Source organism: Poecile atricapillus, chromosome 1 (assembly GCF_030490865.1).
Source record: "Poecile atricapillus isolate bPoeAtr1 chromosome 1, bPoeAtr1.hap1, whole genome shotgun sequence".
In the NCBI taxonomy this organism is placed as follows: domain Eukaryota; kingdom Metazoa; phylum Chordata; class Aves; order Passeriformes; family Paridae; genus Poecile; species Poecile atricapillus.
In genome coordinates this window covers 144787997-144815295 of record NC_081249.1, presented here as the reverse complement: position 1 = coordinate 144815295, position 27299 = coordinate 144787997, and the positions used below count along the sequence as shown (strand labels likewise).

General features: G+C 39.7%; 1 protein-coding gene across 1 annotated transcript; it reads left to right on the top strand.

Annotated features, from left to right (window-relative positions):
- The first annotated feature begins 1543 nt into the window (after positions 1–1543).
- Positions 1544–27299, top strand: LOC131584316 (cytosolic phospholipase A2 epsilon-like). The gene is made up of 20 exons (XM_058849311.1): positions 1544–1570; positions 3434–3506; positions 12430–12566; positions 12864–12995; positions 13367–13407; positions 14255–14297; positions 14867–14930; positions 16291–16451; positions 16650–16742; positions 17384–17421; positions 18080–18236; positions 18742–18878; positions 19349–19571; positions 20745–20859; positions 21549–21686; positions 22530–22637; positions 23739–23930; positions 24407–24573; positions 26032–26215; positions 27061–27299. Exons 1-20 carry the CDS (start codon positions 1544–1546, stop codon positions 27297–27299), a joined length of 2469 nt encoding a protein of 822 aa, XP_058705294.1.

Here is a 27299-nt window from a genome sequence, read left to right as displayed (position 1 = left end):
AAGACAGGTAGGTTCAATAATATGCAGCCTGAGACTAATTAATGCTGTTTTTCTTTGTGTCCTGGCTGACATGAAACCTATTTTTCCCTCTCTGAGAGTTCCTGCTACTCTCAAGCTTTTCAGCTTCCCCAGTGTTTCAATACGGTCTTTTTGAAACAGAGTACCAATAGTGATTGTTTTATATATATATATTATCTTTTTATAGTCATGATATTTAAAATGACTGATAAAAACATGCAGGCTTGTAGCTGAGGTTTTTTTGCCATTTCTCTAGGAATATTTACCTTTTAGGTTACCTTCCTTTGACTACTGCTTCTTGTGATCTGTTAGTCACTCATCCTTAATGAGTTCAAAGTTTTTCTGGGTGACATTTGTTTGTTGGATCTAGTTCTTAGCTTAGAATGTCCTAAAGTGCCAAATATTTCAGGAAATTAAAATTATGTCATTGAAGTTACCTTTATCAATGGGTTCTCAATTCATTGCAAAGTGAAATTAGATTATTTTGAATTTGATTAATCTGTTATTTTTTATAATAGCAAGAATGATTTTAAAAAAATAAAACCAAAACCCAAACTTCCATTTTTTTTACTTCTTGTTCAGTAATTTTGTGTACTCAATGAGGCAGAGACCACCTCACATGCTGTGTAGTGTCCTGTGCAATGAAGTCTTATAAATGTGAAGACATCAAGAGTATGTGAGAATGTGAGGAGTAATTAATATTGATTTCAACATTAATTTCACCCTCCCAAATATATCCTCTTAGAGGTTGCTCACTGAAGTTTTTTAATTCAGATGCACAAAGTAACAAAATTTTTGAGCAAGTGAGCGAGCTTTTAAAGCTTTTTCTTCACAAGGTTCAACAGGTGACTTGGAACTGTTTCATGCAATATTTGTCACTGCAATATCTGCTTGGCTGAAAGACAATTTACTGCATGAATAGAGCAAAATGGAAGGTGAGATGGGGACAACAACCTTTCTTCCAGATGTGTCTTTAAGCAAAGAACACAGTCTCCCTAAAACAAAGAAAGTTATAAAAAGGCTTTTGTATGCACATTGGTCTGTTTGGATGTCCTGGGCAGCCAGATGGTCCCTGGATGTTGCCAGTCACCTCCCCACAAGGGACTGCAGTTTGACAGCTCACCTGTAGGCAAGAGCATTGTGGCTTCTTCAAAAAGTGATGAGGGTGCTTAAAAGTGTAAAACATTTGTTCAGTGCCTATAACCTTGCAGGGAAGATCACTTTTCAGTCTTCTTTTCCCTCTAACTACAAGTGTGGAGACCATCCTTCTGCAGTTCCAGAGCCAGGTGCTTTGGTGCAGGTGTGCAGCTGCGCTCAGGTCTCGGGCAGAGAGAGGAAGAAGAGGAGGAGGAGCTGGGGATTGCTCAAGTGGTGGTGGCAGGGTGAGGCTGAGCTGAGTCAGGCACTCACACACCTGCCTGCGGGCTCCTGGCCGCTTAAAGCACAAGGAGCTGCCTGCCTGAGACTCCTTCGGACACATCCACTACCACGTTTCACACCTGGCTCAGACAGGGAAAAGACCACGATGGGGCTGTTCTACAGCAAGAGCCAGGTAAGAAAATGCAAGAGGAGGCTCTGCAATGAGCTGAGCTTGCTGCCCTTGGGGGCAGAGGGGACCTGCTGTGGGATGGGATGTTTCACCTCTTGTATCTTCAGCTCAGAGAATTACGCTGAGCACCGAGGCTGAGAGCAAAGCAAGATTTCTTTCAGGCTGGATTTTGTGTTTTGGCCTTCAGGAATGCAAAAACTTTAATGATGTAGTAATTTTCTATTTTGAAAATTCCCAGTTAATAAAGAAAAGTTACCTTTTTGCTTCCACCCAACTGGGCTAGTCAAAACAACACACTGAGGAAAAATAAGGAGTTATCACTAATGTCAATGAATGCATAGGGAAAGTAAGGAAACTAATATTACATGAGATGTTAAATACAGCTCTCTTAAAAATTGTGGCAGTTTTGGGGCATAAAGGAATGAATGGTAATGTGCTGTTATATAGTGATCTATGTATTTGTTGCAGTGATACTCCCTGTTCTGTCAGTAGTATGCATGAACTGTCTCTCATGTTTGTTGCATCACTACTCAGTTTTTTTCTTTCCTCTTGGTTTTTGGTGTGGTTTTGTTGGAGGTTTTTTGGGGCTGGTTTTCCTGTTGTTGGTGGGATTTTTGGTGGGGTGTTGTTGTTTTATTGGGTTTGTTTGTTTGGCTGGTTTGGTTTTTGTTGTAATTTAGAGCATTAAGTTTGCATTTTTCCTCTTTTTAGTCCTTCAAGAAGGACAATTATGTAGGGGGAGAAAAGTACCTCAATGTCAGCCTCTACATATTAAGTACCACATTTTTCTGATCCTTGCTTAAGATGAGAGGATGACATTCAAAGTTGTTTCCTCATGAGTTTGTTAAATGTCTTTTAGGTTTAGGTGGATTCCCAAAATCATAAAAAGGCTTGGGTTGGAAGGAACCTTAAAAATCATCTAGCACCAACCCCACCCCCAGGGGCAGGGATATCACCCACTATCTCGGGTTGCCCAAGGCCCCATCCAACCTGCCCTTGAGCACTTACAGGGATGGGGCATCCACAATTCCTCTGGGCAACATGTTCTAGTGCCTCAGCACCCTCTGAGTAAAGAATTTCTTTCTAATATCTGATCTAAATATCTTCTTTTTTAGTTTAAAATTGTTTCCTCTCTTCCTATAACTAGCAGTGTAAAAAGCCACTCTTGTTTGAAAGCCACCTTTAAGTACTGGAAAGTGGCAAATATTTCCTTTGATACATTCCTGAGAGTTTTTCTTAAAGGAAGACTGATTTATTCACAGAGCTGAATTATTCACAGAGAAGTAATCAGAGTTGTGCCTTTCACTCACTCCTCCAGAGAAGTTTGGGATAGGTCTCTGGAAGGCCCTTTCCAGGTCCTCATTTTTTAAAAGCCAGCACTGCTCTATATCAGACATAAGACTGTAATTATGTAGCTATAAATCAGCTGATGAGCAGCATCATTACACCATGATATCGTTACTCATTCCTGCCCTGCTAGATTGTTTGCTGTTTGTTGTGAAATATATTGGATATATATGACATCCTGTGAATTTTCTCAGACCAAGATGTGTGTCACCTGTATTAATAGCACAGAAAGGTTCTCTATCACATCTTTTTTATGAGATTGGGTTCTAAGAGTCAGATACCTCAAGCTGAAGGTTACCACAAGTGTTCCCAGAATGGAAAATGGAGGATGTCAGAAGCCTGGTCTGTGGTCACACCTGGCTGCAAGAATTCTGGGAAGAAGTCCATGCACAAGGAGGAACCTCAGTTTAGAAATTATTTTGTTGGTTGGAACTGAAACAGTTAAATTTTATCTCTAACTATACTTCTGTTCTTTCTTTTTGCATTCTCATCCCATGCATTTTGTGTGCTGTTCAACAGACAGAACCGTCTCCATGCAACTTGCTCACCGTAAAAGTCATACAGATGAAAAATGCCAGGAAAGCAGACTTGTGTGAGTACCTTTGCTATACCCCTGGAGCATCCTCCTGCTTGTAAAACTACTCTGAATATATGAAGTGTCACAAACACTACAGACTATATTTAAAAGGAGAGAGGAGATGTGTGATCCTGGTATGCTGAAGATGAGGAAACATAGAAGACATTGTTTTTCCTTGTATCTTTGTCAATATAATACTGAAGTCTAGCCACCAGTTGTAATGCAGAACATATTTGCACAGATTACATAAAATATTTCATATCTGAATCTGCAGATAAATGTTCTTTTATTCACAGGAAAGATTGCAACTTTCTTTCCATGGTTCCTTCTTACAGCAATGTCCACTCTGTGTAACCCTGGGCTTGCCAAAGAATATTTGATGTGAGCTCAGGACTGCACACTTGGCACCTCTTATGGATTATCAATTTTCATTCAGCAATAGGCATGGCTCACAGTTAGCTTTTTCTATTCTTAAATACTTTTACAAACTGCCCAGGAATTATAGTTTTGCAAATATTTATTAATGGTCAATAAATATCTGAACTGCAAAGCATTAGAAAAAATGGCTTGAATGACAACCATCTCCTCCTATCTGAGAAGATGGCGGATTGCCTTGCATCTGTTTATTCATACACATAGAAAGATGTGAATGCACAAAGTTTATATATGAGCAGGACCAAGCTAAAGTTGTTCACTTAAAAAGATCCAGGACAAGATATCTTTGTGCCTTTCCAACATTATTTGCTTCAAGTTCAGCAACAGTTTTTCTAGAGACCGAAGGTACGTGGAGAAGAATTTCTCACTCTTTTAGTGAAAAGCAGTAAGATGCTTTGTTGTTGATGAATGTATGAAGAGGAATCCATGTGAACCTTCTCACTGGACTACTTCTACAGCGTGGAAAGCATATTTGAAGCTCAGTTGTAGTCTGGAGAGAAATCCCTTTCTACAGCTAAAACCTATTTGGATATATAAACATGCACACTGAACGGAAAAAAGAAGTGTGGAAAAATTGCAACCCTTAGATAGCTCCCTGGATATATCCCTATATCTAGGATATCTCCCTAGATAATGATGTTCTATTAAAACATCTGCATGACAGTGAGCTTACCAAACTTCCTCTCCACCTTCTTCTCATCTAGATCAAGGCTTTTTATTTTCATCTTTAAGCGGTCTTTTTTCTGAATGGGGTTTATTATGTTTTGATGCTGTCCTATTTGTCGTGGGTTTGAACCAGTAATTAACAAAAAGGGGAAAAAAAAAGAATTATTTATTTCTTGCTGTGAGATATGGATTAAAATAAGAGCAAACCAGGCATAAAACTTAAAAGGAGTAAAGAAAGTTTATTGACAAACTACAAGAATAAGAACACCAGAATAAACTTTTAGAAAAACCTTTTCATTTCTCACTGCCCACCATTCTTTTGTTCACATGATAAGAGACAAAAACTTTATAATTTTGATGGTTTAAATAATCTCGATTCTTTCTACAGTCTTTCTATCAGTTTCTGTAAAGAAACAGAAGTTCCTTTCTGTTAATTTATGGAGTTTTTCACAAGAAAACTATTTTTGTTATAGTTTCTTGTTTTTCTGATATCAGCTGCTCAGAGCTGCTGTTATCAAAGCTCACTCCTATTCCACATCACTCTGAAATGTGTTATAGGTCATTAGTTTGGGGATAGCATTTTAAGGATAAGTTATTCAAAGGCAAAAAGTATTCTTCGTCTGTTTTTGTGAGCTTCCCTAGAAAACAGTTTTCTCATTGCCTCTCAAGGCTTCAAATCTCTCAGCACTTCACTATACCATAATTACTCTACTTTTTCTCAAATTTACACTTTGAACAGTCTATTCCTCCCCATACTCTATCATGAATTAAAGGAGTTCTTTTCAGGACTTCATTGTCCATCCCCATAGTTTTAACAGAAAGATATTTCAGCTTAATTAAAGCATCTTCTTAATTCTCTACCTTTCTTGAAGTTTCTTTTCTTTCTTGCCACTAGTAGTTTATAAAGTCTCTTTTCATGTTGATCACTCTCCTTTTCTCTTTCTGGATAAAAAGATTAATCCGCAAGTCTCATCTGGATAAGAAAGAGTTAAAATCTTGCCCAAGCTTTTGTAGATGGTTCGGTGATCTCTGCTGAACAGGAGCTGGAGCTGTCTGTGATGAAAAGTTCCTCATAGCTGCTCTGGAGAGCGTGGTCACCGTCTCTGCATGCAGCAGGCTTAGAGCTCTTCTCCTTCTTTACTCGACAGTTTTCTGGTAAATTCCATCACGGTAAAACTTGCAGCTAAGCCAGGAACCGGCCTGGCCTAGCTTGGCTCGGAGCAAGCTCCCGCAAGCCCCATCTCCCGGCCGGGAGACGGGAGACGCGGCGGGCCCGGCCCGGCCCCCGCCCGGCCACACGTGGCCAGGCAGAGCGAGAAGCCGAAGCTCTACTACCTTTCACAGTCAGAAAACAAAGAGCCCCACAGCCTTCTGGTTGTACACTTTAAGGTGGGGTTCACAAGTTGATCTCACTTTTCAATGGCTAAAACTGCTGTCAATTCTCAGCAATGACCGATAATTGGTCATGAGAAAGTCTGCAGGCAGCCCCCAGCAACTCCAACTTTCCTTAAAGGTAAAGTAACTCCATGACACTATTCAATACTAGAAAATTTCTAGGGCATGGGACAGGTAGTGAAATGCTCAGCCTTCTCTGCTTCCCAGTCCAAGCCATGTCCCACCAGTCCACAGAACTCTCTAAAGAAGTATTTGTGTGACAGAGGTGATTTTGGAGAGGACCAAATTTTGCACAAAAAATCCAGGACAAACACTTGCAAAAGATGAACGATTTACTTGTTGTGGACATTTATCATGTAGAAAAAGAAAATCATAGTAGTCAGGGTGCACTGAATTGCTTATGTTTAAATGTTGAATCTATTGAGCTGCTTATTTCACATTTAACTTACTGAGTGTGAAATTTGTCAGCAGTATTTATCAGAAAGATTTGCTTTTAAACTGTTTGAGGACATATTTTTCTATGCAGCCAGACTTCTAGAAGTCACAGATTCCAATGACAGGCTCTTATCATATAACACAAACCAATATTTCAAAAGTTTAAAAGAATTAATTTAACCTCTGCTTAACTTTTCTGACAGTGTAAAAGCTAGTGCAAAAGGAATGTTCATAACTTTATAGGACCTCCACTGAGAAGCAGCAAAATGGGAGTCCTGAGATAAAAAAATGCGATCAAAATTTTGCTGGTTTGTGTAAAACCAGGGGAGCATTGTTGAGTTGATTCAATCGTCTTTACAGTTTCCCTAGAGATTAGCTTGACACAGGCTTGCAAACTCAGAGACACATATCCTCCATCACCAGCAAAGTAGACTTCTGTATAGGACCATTCTCCTAACATTGATTTTTTTTTCTCATTCTTCCTTTTCTCAGCCCTGTTTTTATAACTTTCTCTTTCTTGCTAACTTTTATAGCTAGAACAAGTCGGCAAGAGTCACCTATTTTTCATTCATCTTAGCAATTTCTGACATTTTAAATTGGCTTCTTCTATCTATTGCCAGTTGTGCCTAACCTTGTACTAGGTTTCCGTAGAGTTTTCAGATCACTTTGTTTAATAGTCATCTAATGCTTAAAAGGTCTCCCAACCTGGTGCTGCAGGTTAACTTTATTATTGGTTTATCTGCTCCATTTTCCAGGTAATAGAGATGGGAAAATTAATCCATAACAAAAGAATCTCAAAACCTCACTAACATCTCTCATGGAATGTATAAGACCTTTAACAGGAGTTCAGTGTATAAGAAAGTATTTTTAACTATGACAATTTAAAGGGTCTCATTCTGCTTTTAAAACCTGAATCTTTTTAATGTGCCCTTCCCACTGATCCCTTAGTTTGTAATTTATAACACTAATTTCCACTCGTGTATTAATGCATATCTGATATCACTGATAACACATGTGACTTAATGCCTTGTTTGTCTTCTTCACATACCCCTTTCTCACTGAGCACACCCACATGGTCATCAGGTTCATTTGGCCTCTTGATATTCCTGGACCTGTGATTGCTTGCCAGTTCCCAGATTTGGGTGTGTCCTCCGCAAGCATCCTGGTTCCCTAATGGGGTAAGACTTGGATGTGCATCAATCCAACCCACCCTTAAAAACACAGCTTTGTCTGCTGAGATTTTTCAAATTTCAAGATCAGCTGCTCACCTTAGGCAAGCACCATAGCACTGGAACAAACAGAAAGACATGGCTTTTTATAGCATGTGGTTCAGCTTGGGAATTCACCATGGCAGGAGACCATGAATGCCAAGGTTTATGCAGATTGCAGGCAGAGTCTGGACAAGTTCATAGAAGAAAAAAAAATCCATTCAAAGTAAGCTCAGGAAGTCTCTATCTTAAATTGTGAGGGTTGAGAGAGCATTAAATGATGTTTTCCCTCTTACAATCTCCTTAGAGACTCATCTATAAATGTGATGCCTGATGTCCATCCTTGATAAGACCAAAGGTCTTTCCCGCCAAAAAAAGTGGGCAAAGGGACTAAAAAACCAAGATGCTACAGAGAAATTAAGTATTTAAGTGGAATTAACAAATGGAAAAGCAAGGAAACTGAGTGTTAAAGAGTGTGAAAGTAGGCTACTGCATGGGGATACTAAATTCTGCAATTTTAAGCCATCATTCTCTGCTTCCTGAAAATGCCTAAGATAGGGACCTCAGTGGACACTGAATGTGCACCCTTGGCTATATGGACCTTGAGAAGTATAGAGTTAAAAATATTCTTCATTATTTTCTTAGTAAGAAAATGATATTTTTTTTGCTTTTACAGATTTTTATTTTTTTTTCAACTATGCTTTTTAATTTTGGAAACTTCAAGTTTTGGATATTTTTAAGGCAAATTTGGGTGCTATATTTTATAAAATGTTTAAGTGTGTTTTATATTTTCAACAGAACTATTTACAGAATTGCATAGAAATTATGCCACATATGAGATCAATTCATGTGTGAGTCCCTTGAGATCCTGGAAACAAATATAGTCAGTGAAATATATTATTGTTTGAAGAACTGTGTTCCACCACGATACTTATTGTAGGAACATGCAGACTTCCTTTGGTCTGTTCTTGCACTGTTGTTTTTGTTTCATTGTTATTTATTACTTAGTTCACCATTTAAGCAGTTGTAACTATAAACCAACAGCCTATTGTTCTAGGTGCTGCAAGAAATAGGATTATAAAAGCACAGGATGTGGACTGATAAGGACAAACAAGGAAGGTTGTTTAGCAACATCTCAACAAAGGAGTGTTTTAAGGAGAGATGTAAATGAGATTACATAAATACAGTTTTAGGTATACTTGTAGGGTGCTCCACCCAGAGTGAAGGACAGGGTGGGAGAAAGTGTGAAGGCTTTTTCTTGAAGTTTATTTATTAGAAGATGAATACTGAATGCTCCCTGGGGACAGGAACTGATCTCCTTGGACAGAACAAATTCTGGTAGTCTGCCTGTAAATCGCTTTCTGGAAGGCCATAGAAGTAGCCCACGTTCTTATTAAAAAAAAATAAAATTAAAAGTTTCAATGGCATCAATTATCTCAGTATTTTGCCCTCTAGAAGACAGCGATGCTGACTTGTCCCCTCACCCTCAGCCAGATACCTACTCAGCTATGAAGCTGGGGAAAAAGAAGAAAAATGCTCCTCTCAACTGGTGTGATATCTTATACTTTGTGAGTTGGCTGGATCCAAGTACAGGGAGACCAGGTCAAGGAGATGCTTAGGGCAAACAGTGTTTGAGACCATATTCTTGGTTCAGGTCCTTTCAGCACAAGAAAAATACTATACCATAAGTGTAATGAAAAATCCACCTCCCAGAAACAGTGAGGAGCTAAATGAAATCCACGAGGAGAAGGGTGTTTGAAGCTTTTGCCCAGGCTACAGGTGGGCTGAAGCTTGCAGCTGTTAAATCAAAAAAGGAAATGGAATTGATAATAAAATGTTTGGTTGAGCCCTGATTGAATCTGAGCTCTCTATGAGGCAGGTGAGATTTCAGCTCCAGCCAGATGAGTGGGTGTCCTGCTGTGTGGGATGCAGCATGGGGCTGTGGCTATGGTGTTTATTAGCATGGGTCATGTTGTTGAAATGCTTCCTAATGGTAAAGCACAATTAAGATCCAGTCCTGCCTGCTATTACCCTGGAAGATAATTAGACAGAAGATAATTAGTGTAATAACTGGACAAGGAGACCGTGCTTTCATAAATACCTGCTGCCACACCTGCTTTTGGCCGGATATTGCCCCACAGGAATACCACGGCTGCCATCCCAAGCATGTGTGACAGCTGTTACCGTGTCATGGTGGAGGGGAGGGACCCAGCAGGTCACTGGTGTGATGCTGTGCTGTGTGTGTCCTGTGAGAGCCCAGTTGCTGTAGTTAGGTGTTGGTTAGGCTTACATACAGGGTGATGGAGGTTTGCTCACACGTGGCTGGCAGTGGGAGCCTTGTTGTGTACATGCAGAGGCAGAGGGATACTGCAGTGAGACCCACCAGGGCACAAGATGGGCTGTGGAGTGCCATTTCTCACACACCCACTACTTATACCTGGAGGTGCTCAGGCAGAACACCAGCCTGAGGTATCAGAGATGTGTAAAAAAGGTTCCTGGGTGTTGCAAATGCCTCCCAACATCTGGAAAATAATTTACAAACAAGAGATAACTAGGTTTCAGAGGATGCTTCTGAAGCACAAAGGGCATCACCAAACATTTTGTAGATGGGAAGAGCATGCTTGTTTAATGGCTGCCAGAATTCTGAGAAAGTCAGAGGTCTAAATGAGAAGTCAGGGCTCTGCCGTCTGACAGGTAGTTATTTCTTAAAGGTGGATGATACAGTGCAGTAGCAGATAGTGACCACTTACAGACAAAAAATAATTGATGGAGTTTCAAAATAATACCGTGTTCTTTGCAACAGCTGAAGTCAATGTATTAATAATTGGGAAATGTCAATTAAATAAACTTTGGTTCACCCACTGACTTACCCATTTGGATCCTTCTGATCTTTCTCAGAGACAAGAGCCAACAGCAATCCATGCTAATATCAGTCTGGGCTTCTCAAGAGCCCAAAAAGATTTTTATGGGAACATTTTCTGTATGTAGGCACAACTTTGGGAGCTATTAGGATTGTTAGAAGCTCAGCTGATTTCTATGTGTTCTGACATTTTGAGTTTTTTTGAAATCATATATCTTAATATATATGACAACTACTTTATTGGTCAAAGTTACTCTTTCATTCAGAGTTATTCAAAAAAGATGACTTAAGCCTCAGGGAAGTCATGGGGGCAGAGGAGGAAAGGCTGATTTTGTTAATTCTTGAGTTACACATGGGGAGTCAATAATGGGCCAAGTCAATTGTTTTGTGTTTCTCAAAGTCAAGTCTGCCAGTAAAACTGTGACAAGACTTAGGCCTATTCAGATGCAGTTCAGGTGAAGGTGTGTCTGCTATGCAAGGGCAGGAATGCTTGAGTACATGGCATTACAAAAAGAGGAAATACAATTCTACTAACAGGATTGGCATTTATGGCAATGCTATCTTCGGCACTTGTGTAGGTTGTCATCCCTAACTAAGAGATCATGTTCTGTAGGGTGACCATCCCTGACTTTTGAGTGTGGGTCCACAAGATTGTTAATCTAATGATTTCATTCTTGCTGTTTTGTTTCCTAATAATGATGACAAGTATATTTGCCAGTAGATTACTCTGACCTCAGAATGAAAGTGCTTGTTGATGATGCAAGCCCTGCACACTGCTGCTAACCACTCCTTCCTACTAAAAGCTCCTACAATGGAGCTCAGGTGGGATGCCACACTTTACAACTGGCCACCTCAGCTCAGAAAGGAAACTAGAAACACTAAAGCTGCCCTCCCTACATCTAGAAACATTAGAATTAGTAGGAGAACTTTGACTTGAACACGCCTTGAATGGAAACAGCGGAGCAATGCAATTTTGTGCAAAAAAACAATATTAGCTTGCTCTGTGCCGGGAAGCACAGACAAGCTTCCACCTGTACATGAAGCATTGCAAATACCTTTGCCACTCTGGCTGAGGCAAAGAGACACAGGTGGAAATAGTGACATTAAGCAATACCTTTTTTTATACAGCTTTATTGCTGAAAACTCTGCCCCAGTACAGCTACCTCTCCAAGCAAATGTTATCCATCAAACTCAACATTTCAATGCTTATAATATCCTTCACAGAAGATTAAATTCCATAATTTCATCTCCACAGGTGATGAATCTTCTTTTCTTGAATTTTTTTCTTAATATTTTCTTGAAAAACTCTGTTGTTGAGTGTTTTCTTTTTTAACTTTCATAAAGGAAGAAAGCAGACTGAAATCACATAGAAAATGGTAGAAGATGTGCCCTCTGTGACGGAAATTTGGCTTCACACCAACCTTAAATGCAACGAGCTCTTGCCTCTTTCGCATTGGCAGCCAGAGGTCCTACAGGAAAGAAAGGATGCTCAGAAAGTAGACGAGACAGACTTACAACTAGAGTTACTCTAGATGTATAAAGGCATGCTCATGCTTACTTGTGGAAGCCCAGGGTGTAGGAGCTGGGCTCTGTCCATGTGCAGGTCCTGTCACAGCTGCTAATGTCCACGGTGGCCAGCCCTGTGAGGCTGCTGTGTGTATGTGCCCCTGTGTGTATGGATGGCTCTTTAGCAACACAGCTGTATATTTTGAATGTTTATTTTTTTTCCCCAGGACTTGGAAAAAAATAGTTTTCAAGAAGAGCACACTGACAGGCTTTCACAATAGTAAAGCAAGATGGCTATCTAGCAGAAGCCTGATCGTACCCTAGCTAGTGCCAGGCCTTGATTCTGTATTGCTTTGTGTACAGAGCTTAAAAATACCCACCTTACGGGAACTAGATTGTTTCATTGGTCCATTGCTTTCTGTGTCTTCAACAGTAAGTCAGTCTGACTGCTATGTGAGCCTGAGCCTGCCAACAGCTTCAGTGCAGCATTTCCGCACCAAGACTGTCCAGAACAGCAAGAACCCAACATGGAATGAGACCTTCCACTTCACAATTCAGAGCCAAGTTAAGGTAAGAATGCAGACCTCCAATAGCTATTCTTATCAGATATCAAGCATATTATATAGTCCTTCAACTCTGCTGGTCCTTCTGAGACCCCTTGTGAAGTATTCACACTCTCATACTGTGCTTATTTAGATTTTGATAGTTTAATAAGACTGTATCTTCCTGCATAGTCAATAGAGTACACAGAGAACAGCTGCAATATTTCTATTTTTTCATTCTTTCCCAAGGTTCTTCAACTAAAATGAAATATGTGTAGCATGTTATTTTTGTTAAAACTTTCATATTCATTTATTTTTTCCCCAGAATGTTCTGGAGCTGAAGGTTTGTGATGAGGACAAAGTAACTCAAGATGACCATCTCCTCACTGTTTTCTTTGATGTCTCCAAAATCCAGCTTGGAGAAAACATTCAGCTAAGTTTCCAGCTGAATCCACAGGTATGGATAAAATGGTTAAAACTCAAGGACAAAGCAATGAGGGGTGGGGTCAGGTGAGAATATGCTTGTGTGGACAGCACACCAAGAGGGAGCAGAGGGGAGCAGCCACCAAGAGGCCCTGCAGTATGCATTCCACTTATCCTGCAAGTGGAATAAGACTAGGAGTCTGCTAAATTAATGGATAAGATGCTAGAAGTATATGATACTAGAAACATAACAGATAGAACACCAAGGAAATTAGGTCTGTGGCATGTACAGCAACAAAAGGTGGACACTGGTTTATAGAGACCCCTGAAGGGCACAGATTCCTGTAGGGTATCTCTCTTCATGGGTGACTAAGCTGCGGTCACTGCCTTAATTTTCTTCTGCAGGGAAAAGAGGAGCTGGAGGTTGAATTCACAATGGAGAGCAGGTGCGTAAGGTGAAATAGATGGAGGTGTAAGATGGAAACACAAGGTTACTGCTACAAATCAGTTCATGCTTGCAGCCCCCTAGCACTGCCAACATCTGAATAAAATAGAAGGTAACTTTGGGTAGAGTGTTTAATGTAGAAGGAATGCATGATGGTGCATGGTATGCATGCATCTACACTGGGTATCCAAACACAGAGAAGCAAGCACAGGTGCTGGTGGGAGCATAGAGATACCTCTGATGACAGCTGCTCACCAAGTCAAAAGGCACGTTCTACATAGGAGGAAGTTTTATGCTTTCCCTCTTTTTCCTTACTGTGGGATCCCAGATGTTTGCTCTGTCATAGCATTTTCTTTTCTGTGCTTTGCTGACTGTACAGTTAATGGAGAGAATAAGTATGTACATCAGTCCTAGTGCTGCTGATTTTTAAGGCAAATAGTAATTTTTTCCCTGTTTTTTTTTTTTTTTGTTTGTTTGTTTGTTTGTTTTTTCTAATGGCATGTCGGATGAATTCAGAAGCTTTTTAGCTCTGATTCCACAGGTTTGAACTGAACAATTTTGGGCAATAGTGTGATTATGCCATCCCTGTGTAAACGGTCTTCAGTGTGTCAGAAAATTACCCTGTCTGATACAGTGAGGACCTCCTCTGTTTGGTGGATTTCCACAAATGTTGTCAAGTTCAGACTCTAACCTGTGAGAAGTAAACTGGATTGAATATGCATGTGGAGTGTCTGATTCTGTTTATCTGTGCTGCCTGTCCAAAGATAATGAAATAATACTTAAAGAGTCAGAAAAAGAGAAAAATAAGAATGTGCTGGTTTTGAACTGTTTTCCATTTTTCCTTTCAGTCCAGATCCTCCTGAAAACATTGTTACCAATGGAGTTCTAGTGGTAATTTTTATTTCCTAGTCCTTTTCCCTGCTGTATAAGAATGCTTATTGCAAAGCTGGTGTTAAAGCTACCAGGCCATTGTGGTGGCATGGAGGCATTGACCAAGACCAACACACACAGCCTAAAGCTTTCCCATGTGTCCCAGCTAGTGACTCACGCTGGGAGAAGTTAAAGCCATGAAGACTGTGTTCTGCTGCCAGTGCTTGCCTCTGCCTAAACTGAGCTGGGCTCAGGGGTATGACATCCTTCCCTCTGCCCAGGGAGAGATGGGCACCCTATTTGGAGAGCCTTCTCATGTGGCTGATGCTCCCCCAGGCCCTTGCAGGGCTGCTCCTGCAGGCAGAGCAAGCAGATCCATTCTCTTTTCTCATCTCTATGCAGTCTGCTATTTCCCATGGGGAAGTCCAACCCCATCTCCCTAGACCTGGCAGTGGGGTTACAGGCTGGCACCATCTCTCCCCTGAGGTGTATGCCCCAAGACCCCGTGGGAATGTCTCCAGTGGACTGGATGAGGTCGAGCTCTGCTGACAGTGAATGCCCCTGTCTCTTGCCCCTGCTGTCTCTTACAGTCCCGTGAGGTTTCCTGTCTGGATGTCCAGGTGAACGATGGGAGACTGAGGAAGGACACTATGGGTGAGCCTTTCACTGTCTTATGGAGCAAATCAGGTTGCCACTTAATGGTAGAAGCAGTCAGTGTTTTACACTTGAGCATGCTGGTTTTAAAATGATTTAGGATGCAAGACAAAATCTCACTGATGCCAGTGGCCTGTGGAGATGGTTGTAGTTGATCAAAAATATACAGATTATTCCTGAATGTGGTGAGATGAGCACGTGGTCTAATTTCCCCACAAAATATTTTCCTCTGCAGTGATGTCTTACCAGATACTTACAATTTTCCAAAGCAGTTGTGCAAGGAATTGAGGTTTTTTTGGGTCCTAAACTGAAGCTAACTCCTGTTGTTTCTGGATTCTGGGACAAAATAATGGACAGAATGAGAACAGGACCTCTTTTACTATCTAACTTTATAGAATTTCTTTAGGTATAAAAATATAAGACATGCCACTGGGTGAAACACAAGACACAATATATTAAGAAAGATATTTGCTGCAGACTTAAAGCAGTGTGTCACTGCCATGTCAAGCCCATACTTGTGGAATTGTGTGCCTCCTATGCAATTTTTAAACTATCTTGTTCTGACATCTCATGATGACCCCCATCCAGCACACTGTTTAAGCACCTGGATTATCCAGTTGAGCTCAGCAAAAAAGTTTGCTAGATGTGACTGAAAATGCTTAAGTGAGGTAATTCTTTTGAAGGCTGACTATGTACTTTGGAATGTGTAGCTTTTCAGAATATATTTCACCTTTAACCTTGTGGGTTGATATCTTTCTACATAAAGACTGTTTTTAATTACTTCAGCAGACATATCTGATGCTTTTTGCATGAAAGGAAAAAACACCAGACATTATTTTGCAAGTGCTAGAAATATTTCAAAAGAAATATTACAGGTTGAAAGAGAAGCATGATAGAGGGACTGAGATTTAACTGACACCAAAGAGAACTGTGGTCTGATACAAAAAAACTGTATTTCTCCCAAAAATCCAAAATTTTCAAAGTATCTCAGCAATAAGACAGTGTGTAATACACAAACATTATTCTGGTGTAATAAAAAGACATTTTGCACATTTCAGACTTTCAGAAGAAAGAACAGCCAAACTATTATTGGCTGTGAATCATTACCTAATGAACAGAGTTGTAGTCTCTCCTATCACGTGTCTATCTAAGTGCAGTGGTGCTATAGCAGCAGTCACTATATGGCACGTTCTGTACACTGTCTCTTAAACTGAAGCCCTCAGATAAATCTGTCTATTTATTCTTCCTATAATTTGGGTATCAAAATGACTTCGTTACTTTAGGAAAACATATTACATTACCGTGCAAACAAATTATCCATGTTTTTTGAAAACTTAAGTTTGACCTACCTTTGCTCCAGAGAGGAAGTTTGCATTAACTGTGGACGGGTCATATGAAGGAACCCAGACGCACACACTGAGCTCCTGCCTGTGCCCGACGTCCCCGGCCAGGTTCCACTACATCAAGTACAACCAGTCGTCGCTCACTGTGGCTCTGCCACGGCGCAGACGGCTCAGCAGGGTACGTGAGCACCACTAACATGTAGCTCTTTCTCTGGGGACCTCTAAGTCCTCTGAGATCTGAGTATGTGTGTGTAGATCTGTGTATGCTAGCAATTGGTTAATGCATGTATGTGAGACAGCTTTAAACTTTTTTTCTCCTTTAATTTTTTTTTTTTATTGGTAACTTGTTTATTTTTTGTCTTACCCTTTTTTCCAGTCTATATCAAGTCAAAATGAAAGGGATATGAATGAATCTGTGACTCTGCCTCTGAACTCGCTTCCTATACAAGAGAAAATAGCAATAGGAGAGGTGAGAACCAGTCTTTCTGAACAGAAAGCAGCCCAACATGCATTCAGTTCGGTGGACAATCAGTCTTAGAGCTCAGTGATTCAGCTCCTGTCAGACACGAAGCATGCTATGGAGTAAGGTGTGAATGACAGTCACTCTGCAAGTGTGCAATACTTTTTCTTTTGTTCTGCACATGGATCCTGGCATGTTCTGTGAAACCCTGTTCTGAGTTTTAACTAACTTGCTCAGGACATGTCTAATATGTACATTCATCAACATAGTACACACCATAACAGTAATGGATATGACAATTAGGCCTTATATTTTCAAAGGGAGTGCCTGAAGTAAAAACAGAGATCATACATATGTGTATGGTTCAGATGCCCAGCTTTCAACAACCTTCTCAAAGAATGAATGTTAAAATATGAGAAGCTGAGGGGCTCTAAGCCCACCTAGCTAGGGTGAATGGCTTACTTTTACTCAACCCAGACTGTGCTGGAACTTGTGAAGGTCTCTCACAGTCCAGACCATTGCTGGCCAGATTCTCTGGCCACATTGCTGAATTCAAAAATAGTGAAACTCAGGCCTTAGATGGAGTGGGGGAGGAAGGCACTGGAGTAACTACCTGAGCATGCTTACACTGTTTGTATTGTGATTTTCAGGACAGGACAATTGACTTGTACACAAAGGCAAATGAATGGTAAGTGAGTCTCCAGCAAGACCTGATTCTGTAATTGGAGGACATCTGCTCCTACACAAAGCTCACTTGAAATCAGCAGGGGTCGATGCAGGCTCAGATGGGAGCAGATATGTGAGTTCATTATCGGGTTGTAGGCTTTTATTTGTGAGGTTCTCCTTTTTAATTGATGGCAAATAAAATCATGGGTCCCCTGTCCTCCAAATTTCCAAGCTGCTAGTGCATCTCAGAAATAGGTCATTTTTGTGCACTGTTATGCCCACAGATGGAGAGAGCAGCTCTGCAAAGAAATCACAGTTCTGAATTATACAAACAAAATAACTTCACGGCATGATAGGTATTTCTCTAATTTCGCAGCTGCAGTGCCTGTTGACAGCGGTTATCTAGTTACAGGCAGCACTACTGAAACTTGACAAATTATATGAGCAAATAAAATCAGAAGTCTTTAGTAGATACATAGTGGACAGTGTGTCATGATTTGCTCTGCCTTCCTATTTGCATTCCCATTGTCAGCTACAGCAATTAGCAGAGGTCTGTCTGTGGTGTTGTCGTTCCTCATGTATTACCTTATACTGTCCACAAACTGATCTGTAAACACACACAAGCACAGCTGGAGTTGTCCACAGTGACTAATAATACAATACCTGTGCCCTGGTCTCAGGACCCAGGGTCTGTGTTTCAGACCAAGAAACCTTGATGCCCGCCTGGGCTTTGACCTCTGCACAGATGAACAGAATTTCCTGCAAAACCGAAAGAAGGTAGTTGCTGCTGCGCTAAAGGATGTTCTTCATCTGGAGGAAGATCTGCAAGAGCATGAGGTAAACCAGTTAAGGGCACTTTTGGGGGATTTTTCTCTCTCCTTTCCCTCAAGCCTGGAAATGAGGGATGATTTTTTTTACCTCCACCTGGATAAGCAGTGAGGATCGTTAACACCAACTCGTCCTCCAGGGCACATTGTCACCAGTGTGGTCTCAGCTGGAGAGTTCAACTGTCTGTTTCGATGAGCAAAATCTGTTTCCACTCAGCTTACAAGTGAATTATTTGAAGGCATCCAAACCAAAAGTTTGGTCTGCGTTTCTTTAAAATCTTCTTTAAAGTGATAAGACCTAGTATATTCCACATGGATGTACAGGATAGAGAAATGTTGCTTTAGTTCTTAATTTATATGTTTTCTTTTACTAGTGTCTGGATGCTGCTTTTGTATTTCTGTAATCTTTTGACATTATTTGTGCCTTAATGCCACTCTTTCACCTATACTTCTCCATTTATTTATTTATTTATTTATTTATTTATTTATTTATTTATTTATTTATTTTCAAACAGGTGCCTATAGTGGCTGTGACCACAGCAGGGTGTGGCATAAGAGCACTCACTGGCATGTATGGCAGCATTTTGGGACTCCAAAAGTTGCGTGTTCTGGATTGTGTTTCATACATCAGTGGTTCATCTGGCACAACATGGTGAGGAGTCAGTTTGATACTGTTGTTTGGATCTTGCTGTGTTAAGAAAAGCCTATGTTCTGTCTTGGTTTCAGAAAGGGTAAATGTGATCAATTGAGTTATTGCTTCCATATTTGGGCTATGAGTGCCAAGAATGAAAGAATTATTGTGACCTATCCCTAACCAAAAGAGGAGACTTTATTGGAAGTCTAAACATCCTTAATCCTATGAAAAATGATCCTTTATTATTATTCACTGTTTGACGTAAACAACACTGACAGCTGGTGTAGCTGCTTGTGTTGCATCTTCATCTCAGATTAAGTGATTTTTGACTGATTGCCTTTAGACTTGCATTTCTACTCAAAGCTCAAAGAGGAGAATAACTAAAAGATAAAATGATATGCACCCAAAACTCTACAAAGTTTATTATTTGAGTTTCAAAAGCATCTTGTTCATTTCTCCCTGCATTCCATCATTTTTCCTGTCTGCAGGACAATGACAAAGCTATATGAAGATGCTGATTGGTCGCGTAAGGATCTTGGGGAAGTAATTGTTGAAGCACGGAAGCAAGCAGCCAAGTGCAAGATGGGGGCTTTTTGCTTGAAAAGTCTCAGGAATTATTACAGAGAACTGAGCCAAAGGACCCAAGCAGGACATAAAACATCTTTTATTGATCTGTGGGGGCTCATGATTGAAGCCATGTTAAATGATGGGGTAATGTCTATACACCTTTCTTCTCATGAAGCTGTTGACTGAATATTTACAATCAATGAAAGAAACTAGAGCCCTACGAAGAGGCACCTGGTCAGTAACACTGTACTTGGTGCATAGGCAGAACATCACTTATTTATATAAATAACTTGGAGACACAGTGTATGTCTATCCTGGAGCCTGAAATGGGATTGAATGTAGCAGAAATGCTCATGCTAGCTCTAAAGTAAGCAGAATGCTTATTAACACTACATCTGTCCAAAAAAGTTTCAAGGTTCTTAGGTGTTTTTTATAGCCTTATGCTTTTATCTCTCCACTGCCGCAATATTTGCACAAGCTACCCTCTTAACTTGAATATACTGCAGATGTACCTGTTACGTCCAGCAGTTTGTGACTTAGTGATAAGTATATAAACCCAGAGCTGCTGAGATATACTAGCTACAGTGGGTACCTTTCAGTGCCTTTGAATTTGATTTCTCAGGATCTTCAATTTCTAATTTTATTATAATTACACAACAAAAACTTTCCACACTTTCTCCAGGCTGATGATAGCTGGAAAAAAAGCTATTTTATTTCAAAATTCTCTAAATATGGTTTACTTTTTGTCTAGATGAAACAGATAAAATTAAATACTCTTATATTTCATATCATATTTCACACAGTATTTCCAGCCTCAATGCTACATGGCAAAATTTGCTAGAATTTAATTTGGCCGAAGTATACTCAAAACCTCCATTACCTGTATAATTTGTTAGTATTGGACAGCTCAAGGGATGAGCTGTCCTCTGTGGATGTTAACTTTCAATATAGTATTTAAAAAAAGAAATCTCGATTAGAAGGGTCATTAACATGCAACCTTGAAGAACTCATCATTAACAGATGAAAGATATGATAACACTTGGATTACCTGGATATGCCATATATTCTAACTTACATTTAACCATACAAAGCTAGAACAGAAAGTGAAGTGATTCAATGCTGTCATTGTATACTGAAAGCTGAACACGGCTGGTTGTCTTAAGAGAAATTGTTCCTGCTTTCTTGTCCTCTGTTATTCAAACACATGGAAGTAAATTTAGAAGTAAATTCAGGAAAAAGATATCTTAATCTTTATAAGCTGATGTTTTTTAGGAACTGACTATAAGCTAACTATTTGGGTTTTTTTTTCAAATCCAGAAAAGCCACCACAGACTTTCTGATCAACGTCAGGCAGTGAACCAAGGTCAGAATCCACTGCCCATCTACCTTGCCCTTAATGTCAAGGACAAAGTTGCCACCAAAGATTTCAGAGGTAATGGTTCAATTGTGAAAAAGAGTTTTATTTTCACCCAGGGAGATAGACTGTGGGGATACAGTAAATAATGATGAATTGTTTTAAATTCTCACTCTAAGCCCAGAGAAGCAGAAATGTAAAGAGTAACTGGGTTAGCACATGGTACACATGAAGAGTTCAGTATTTTTTAAGAGCTCTTCACATGTGATTGTGTATTTTAAGGTATTAACTTCAGACTGATAACACAACATAATTCTGTGACAAAGTCTCAGAAATTACATGTATTCTTCAAGAAAGTGATTCACTAGAGCTTTAAGTTTGTTTAATATATGTTCTGGTCCACGATGGGAGTTGAAACTATGTGATCTTTAAAGTCCCTTCCAATCCAAACGATTCTATTACTCTGATTTTCATAGCTGGCTAAAGGCAATAGAAGTCAATATGAGTTCTAGTCCACCTTGCATGAGAAAACTTTGTACTCACTAGATAAAAAAGAATTTAATTTTTTTCCCAGCCCTGAGATAGCTCTTTTCCAAACCTGGGGGCAGTGTGAATAGCTGTTTCAGCAGTGGCTGTTGGCAGGGTTTGCTCAGGACATGTAGCTAAGCCAATTTTCTTGTGAGAGCTAGTGTCTGAGAGCCTTATTCCAAGCCTGGCAATGGGACTATTTTCTGTAGTGGAGCTGACTTTGGTGCATGTGTTGGCAGAATGGGTGGAGTTCACGCCGTACGAGGTGGGCTTTCTGAAATACGGCGCCTTCATTCGTGCGGAGGATTTTGGCAGCGAGTTCTTCATGGGTCGCTTGATGAAGAAACTCCCTGAGTCACGAATCTGCTTCATGCAAGGTAACTCAATAACCTGGGGAGTGACAAGATTTTAATAGAAACATTGATGATCAAGGAATTCTCCCCCAGAAACCTGTTGCTAGCATGAGGCAGCAGAGGTACTGGGTCAGTCAGCTGACAGACTTCCCAGGGAAATAGTCACAGCACCAAGCTTGTCTGAGCTCAAGAAGAGTTTGAACAAAATTCTCAGGAACAGGGTGTGATTCTTGGGGTTGTGCTGGGCAGGGCCAGGAGCTGGGCTTGATGATCCTTGTAGATCTCTTTCAACTCAGGATAGTCTATGATTCTGTTTCCTGAGATTCATTCAACTGCCCTTGCCAGAAAAGCTGGTTTTATTATATGGTCTAAGATAAAAATTAATATGGCAAAGAAGTTGTCATGTACGTTTCTGAGTGCTTTTGAGGCGGCATCATTTCCTGTAGCTTGCAAAAGCTTTTCAAAGTTGGAAATTTATGATACTCTCTGGAAGCCAAATGAAAAGCTGAAAATAAATCAGTGGTGTGAGAAAGAGAAGAATCAGAGAAGGAGCTGGCTGAGAATATTTATTTTTCAAAGGAAAAAGGAAATTAAAATGGGAACACGAAAACTGAATATAAAATTTAAAAAAAAAAAGTTCCAGGTAAAACATGGTGAGAGGGAAAAGACTAGGAAATGTTTTCTGAAATAAGTTTGCTTAAATAAGTTTGCCTTTGGAGTCTACCATTGAAACAGATGTCTAAACTTATGCAAAAATTGGATACAAATAAGAAAAAGTTAGAGAAGACTGGGAAAGGAGCAGAAGGCAGTTTTAAAAAAACTCGTGTTTACGTCTGCATTGCTTATTATACCTCTCCCACTTTCTAGGAATGTGGAGTAGTATTTTCTCCAAAAATCTCTTGGATGCCTGGCACGCAGCTGACAATTCAGAAGATTTCTGGCACAGGTGGACACAAGACAAAGTGACTGAAATAGGTAAACCAAAACACCTTCCTTGGGACCCCTCTGATAACTGCACTCACTTTTCCCATTTTTTCAGCTTTTCTGTCATCCTGTTTCTCTCAGTCTCTGGGTAAGGGACATACCAGAAAAATGAAGTTATTTGATTTTACTGAATAGCCAGTGCTTTGCTTAAATAGTGAGACTGTGACAAGAAGGAAAGGCAACATCAGATAGGCCTTGATGTAAAGGAGATAGGGATGAGCACATAAGGTGATCCTTGAAGTGTTGTCTTTGAAAGGCTGGGAAAGAAATACTTCTGTCAAAGCCTCATGTCATGTGTTTGCTAGCCAGGGAGAAGCTTGATTGTTTCTGTTCCAATATCTCCTTTCCCTGCACAGCACATCCCTCCCTCAAATCTGACTAAACTGAAAACTTAGTAGATGTCAGACAAGGTCAATGTGGTGGAGCTCTTACACCAGCTGAGAAGCAGCTCCATACTGAAAGACCATTCCTTGAAAATACTTAGGAGTATCTTCATAACAAAATTCAATCAAAGCCAGTGAACAAACTTGGGTCACATTTTTGTGGACTATGTTTTCATAAAAAAACTCCAAAGCCTTATGTTTGAGTTTATAGAAATAATTTGCAAATTTTGTTGAATTCAGGTGTCCACAACTGAACCAAATAGAACAATCTAGCTTTTTAAAAGTAAAAATATTTAGTTTAAAAGTAAAATGCTAAAATTTTCCTATGCTTTTCAAAATAAACTTTGAATTTAATATTTAACCTATATGGAATCTAAAAGCAGTAATCCTTTAAAATGTATTAATAAAATTAATTCCCCTGTTTGTTGTTTGCTTGGGAAAGTGAATTACTTCAGTGTGTACCAAAATCTTACTGATTTGTGAGAAAATGTTCTTTTAGTCATGTGTAACCAACCAGAGTTTAGAAAACACAAGTAAGTTTATACTTTTGTCACAAAATTAACTGGAACTCACAGCAGATCATAGGGAAATGCTGAGCCATGAACACAAAATTACAGATGACCCACTGACTCTTTCACCTCTTTGTGTCTTGCCTCTTCTTAATTATAGTTATAATTCCATTTAATGACATTTATCTGTGTATCTCCAGAGGAACAACCAGACCTGCCTGAGAAGCCGTACGAGATGGCCACATGTGTTTTCACTCCTACGAGCGGCCTCTCCACCACGCTCCGGGACATCCTGACAGATCGTCCTGCCGTCTCCAAGTACCACAACTTCCTTAGGGGCTTCCAGATGCACAACGAGTACATCCAGCATGAACATTTCACAAAATGGAAAGGTGTGGATTGCTCTCCTGCCTACATGTCTCATTGGAGCAGGCACAGGGGCTGAGAATTAGTGGGGGACATTTATATGTCCTGAAGAAAACTGAGTGGGTTTTGTGGTTGCCTGTTAGTGCTCACTGAGAGGAGAGAGAATGAAGAAACTCCTCACACCTTTCACTTTCAGTAACACAAATGTTCAATTTTTTAGTTTTTGGGTACTCAAGGTCCTCACAGGAATAAAAATTGCTAGGGTGGGGCTCTGCATATAAGGCATCATCTGTATGGGCTTTGCTGCAGTTCATGGGTTTAGAAGCACAACAAACAAAATGTGAGTGGAGTGGCTGAAGGAACTTTAGGATTGCTGAATGCTACCCACCTTAAATCAAAGGGAAAATCCTGGATGGGAGGGAAGCTCACCTTTCTTTTGTGTTCTAACTTGACAGATACCTTTCTGCAGTTTGCTAATAGCTCTGAATCTTCCACTCTTTAGACACATTGCTGGACACCTCTCCCAATGACCTGAGAGGCAACTCGGAACACCTGGAGCTGGTGGATGCAGCTTTCTTCTTTGAAACCAGTTGCCCACCCCTTATGAGGCCAGAGCGGAAAGTGGATGTCATCATACACTTAAACTACACAGGTGGATCACAGACATTGGTGAGAAGTCTCAAAACAGATTTTATTTCACAACAGCTTTTGCTTTGATTTCCACTACTTTCAAACACGTCTGTGAGACATGGAGCATTTAAGTGAAATTCACATAAGTGAAATTTAGTAAACATGCTGTTTTCATAACCTTAGAAGAAGAATGGAAATTTCTAGATGAAAATATGAGTATTTTTCTCAAGCTACTTTTGAAATATCCTTAAGCTCTTCACCAGTGAAATACAGACAGGCAAAGTGAAGTTAACAAACTCTGGTTGCCATGTCTATTATAATCTTATATATAATATTTAATAGCACAAATGAAGTTGGGAAACTTTTGTGATTCAAGTGCTGAATTTAATCTGCGTTTTGCTTATTTGCTTTGAAGATTATTTTTTTTAAATGTTGATTTTCTAGCAAGAACAGCCTAGTGAGTAATGGGTTTCTTAATCTTTATTTTTATCTCTTCTAATAAATACATATTTTCTCTCTAAATAGTGGACTTGAAGCAAGGTATCAAATGCATTTACTGCTCCAGAAGAAATCTAATTTGGTTTAAATGGTTATATACATTTTGAAAGCAGTATTTACCACATAAATAAACAGTTCTAGACTTCAAAATATAGAACCAACTTGTAATTGTAAACCTGCCCCTGAGAGACACCCCAAAAAATACAAAGTTCAGTGGTTAAGGTTCTGTCAGTTTTTCAAGTAGAAGACACTTCAATCGTGCAATTATACATGAAAAATACTTGTCTTGGTACTGCAGTGGAAATTACAATAGCCTCAACTATACTTCTTTCTTGTATTCTGAAATCTTTTGGAAATACTTAATTCAAATACTTAATTCAAAATAAATACTTAATTCTTTTTTGTTAGATAATTTAACAAAGCTGGTCATCACAAATGGACTTTCTGATGAATGTTTTGGTGCTATATTTTGAGGTCTAAAATACATTATTTGAAAATCTCATGTTATTTCTAAAATTTAAAGTTGTAGATATCAGTAAGTTTTTCTTAAAACCCTGCTAAAGTTTACTGAGGTCAAATCACAGGTTATCCTGCTATATAAACAGATAATGGGACTGGGAATCCTACTGTCTTAGACTGCAAATTTAGTTTTGTGTAGATCCACATTTTTTCTGACTTAGTTCTCCTTTAATTAATGGTCTATAACATGTTTTGAATTAATCTGTTCTGTTTATACATCATAGTCTCATTTTAGAGATGTGCCTTAGTACAGGTTTAAACTCTTTTTGCCATCTTAATATTAGGTGTTTTCCTGGAAGACTATTTCCAAATGGCTCCTCAGGAGACTGAAAAGCAGTCCTTGGGGCTGCAAGTGTCCACATTATTTCTGGGTGTCTGGCTGCCAGTCTGTTCCGTGCAACTTTGGATGAACTGCAGGGCTTTGGCAGCAGTCTGATCTTTGCTATCTTTTGTGTTCCTTGTGCTGCTGCTGTCGACCAGCCCCTGGAGCAGGCTTGCAGATACTTTGCAGAGCAGGAAATTCCATTTCCCTGCATTGGACTGATGGATGATGAGAAGAACCTGAAAGAGTGCTACATGTTCGATGGTGCAGACACTCCAGGAGCTCCTCTGCTGCTTTATTTTCCATTAGTGAATGACACTTTTCAAAGATATGTAGCACCTGGTAAGTCAACAGTACCCAGCTAACCTTATTGACTCAAGGAATATTTCCATTCCCTGGGTGTTTTTTCCTCTACCCAATAGAATCCCCACTTTGTTTGCTTGTTCATACTAGTGAATAGATTGAAAAATGGGATGATTCAAACTGTTTGCAAAAACTGGAGTAGTCTTGTGCATAGTTTTGTTTGTGTCTTTGTGCAATTCAGGGAATAGAAAAAATGTGTTCCTCAATTAGAAGAATGTAAACTAGTCTCCTCTCGTAATTTCCAGACGTTTACTTTAGTGAATTATTTTACTTTCATTTATACAACAAAGCATATATTTCAAATTATGTGTGTTTTTATGACAGTCAAGTCTAGGTGAGAATCACAGTATCGAATGGTTCTGGGGAGGGTCACTGTGCCATTGAATATGGTGGTAGAATATGCTGGCATAACAAAGCAATAGTATATGAAGTGCTCTTCAGGACTAGTATTTGAGATGGAGACTGCTTTTAAGATGGTTTCTAAGCCAACTAATATTCTGCTTCCTACTGTCCTATATATTTCTATTCCTTTTAGTTTCTGTTGTACCAAAGAACCTGCCTGGTAAGCCTTGAGCAGCGGTGACCACACAAAATGATGTGCCATGCATTGGCCAGTAGATGGTGCTGATAGCAATAGAAATGACATTTAATGACATTTGTTTTACTCCAATAGGCTTTGTTCAGAAGTACGTTTCTCAGAGACCATAGCACTGCACTTATCTTCATATTAATTGCACATATGATCTCTCCAAGTTATTATTGATCTTTCAAGTATGGTATTTCTGTGGGACTATACGAACACATTCCTTTTTTTCTCTTGACAGGCATGTCACGTACTGCTGCTGAAATGGAACAGGGCAAGGTTGATATCTCCAGTTTCTCTTCTCCATACTCTACAAGAGAGGTCTCGCTGAAAGCAGAAGATTTCAACAAGCTTCTGAAGCTGACTAATTACAACATCATGAACAACGAGAACATGATCCTTCAGGCTTTGCGCACGGCTGTGGCACGGAAGAAACAAGCCCTGAGCCAGCCAGTATCACAAGCACAGCCCTCTGCTTGA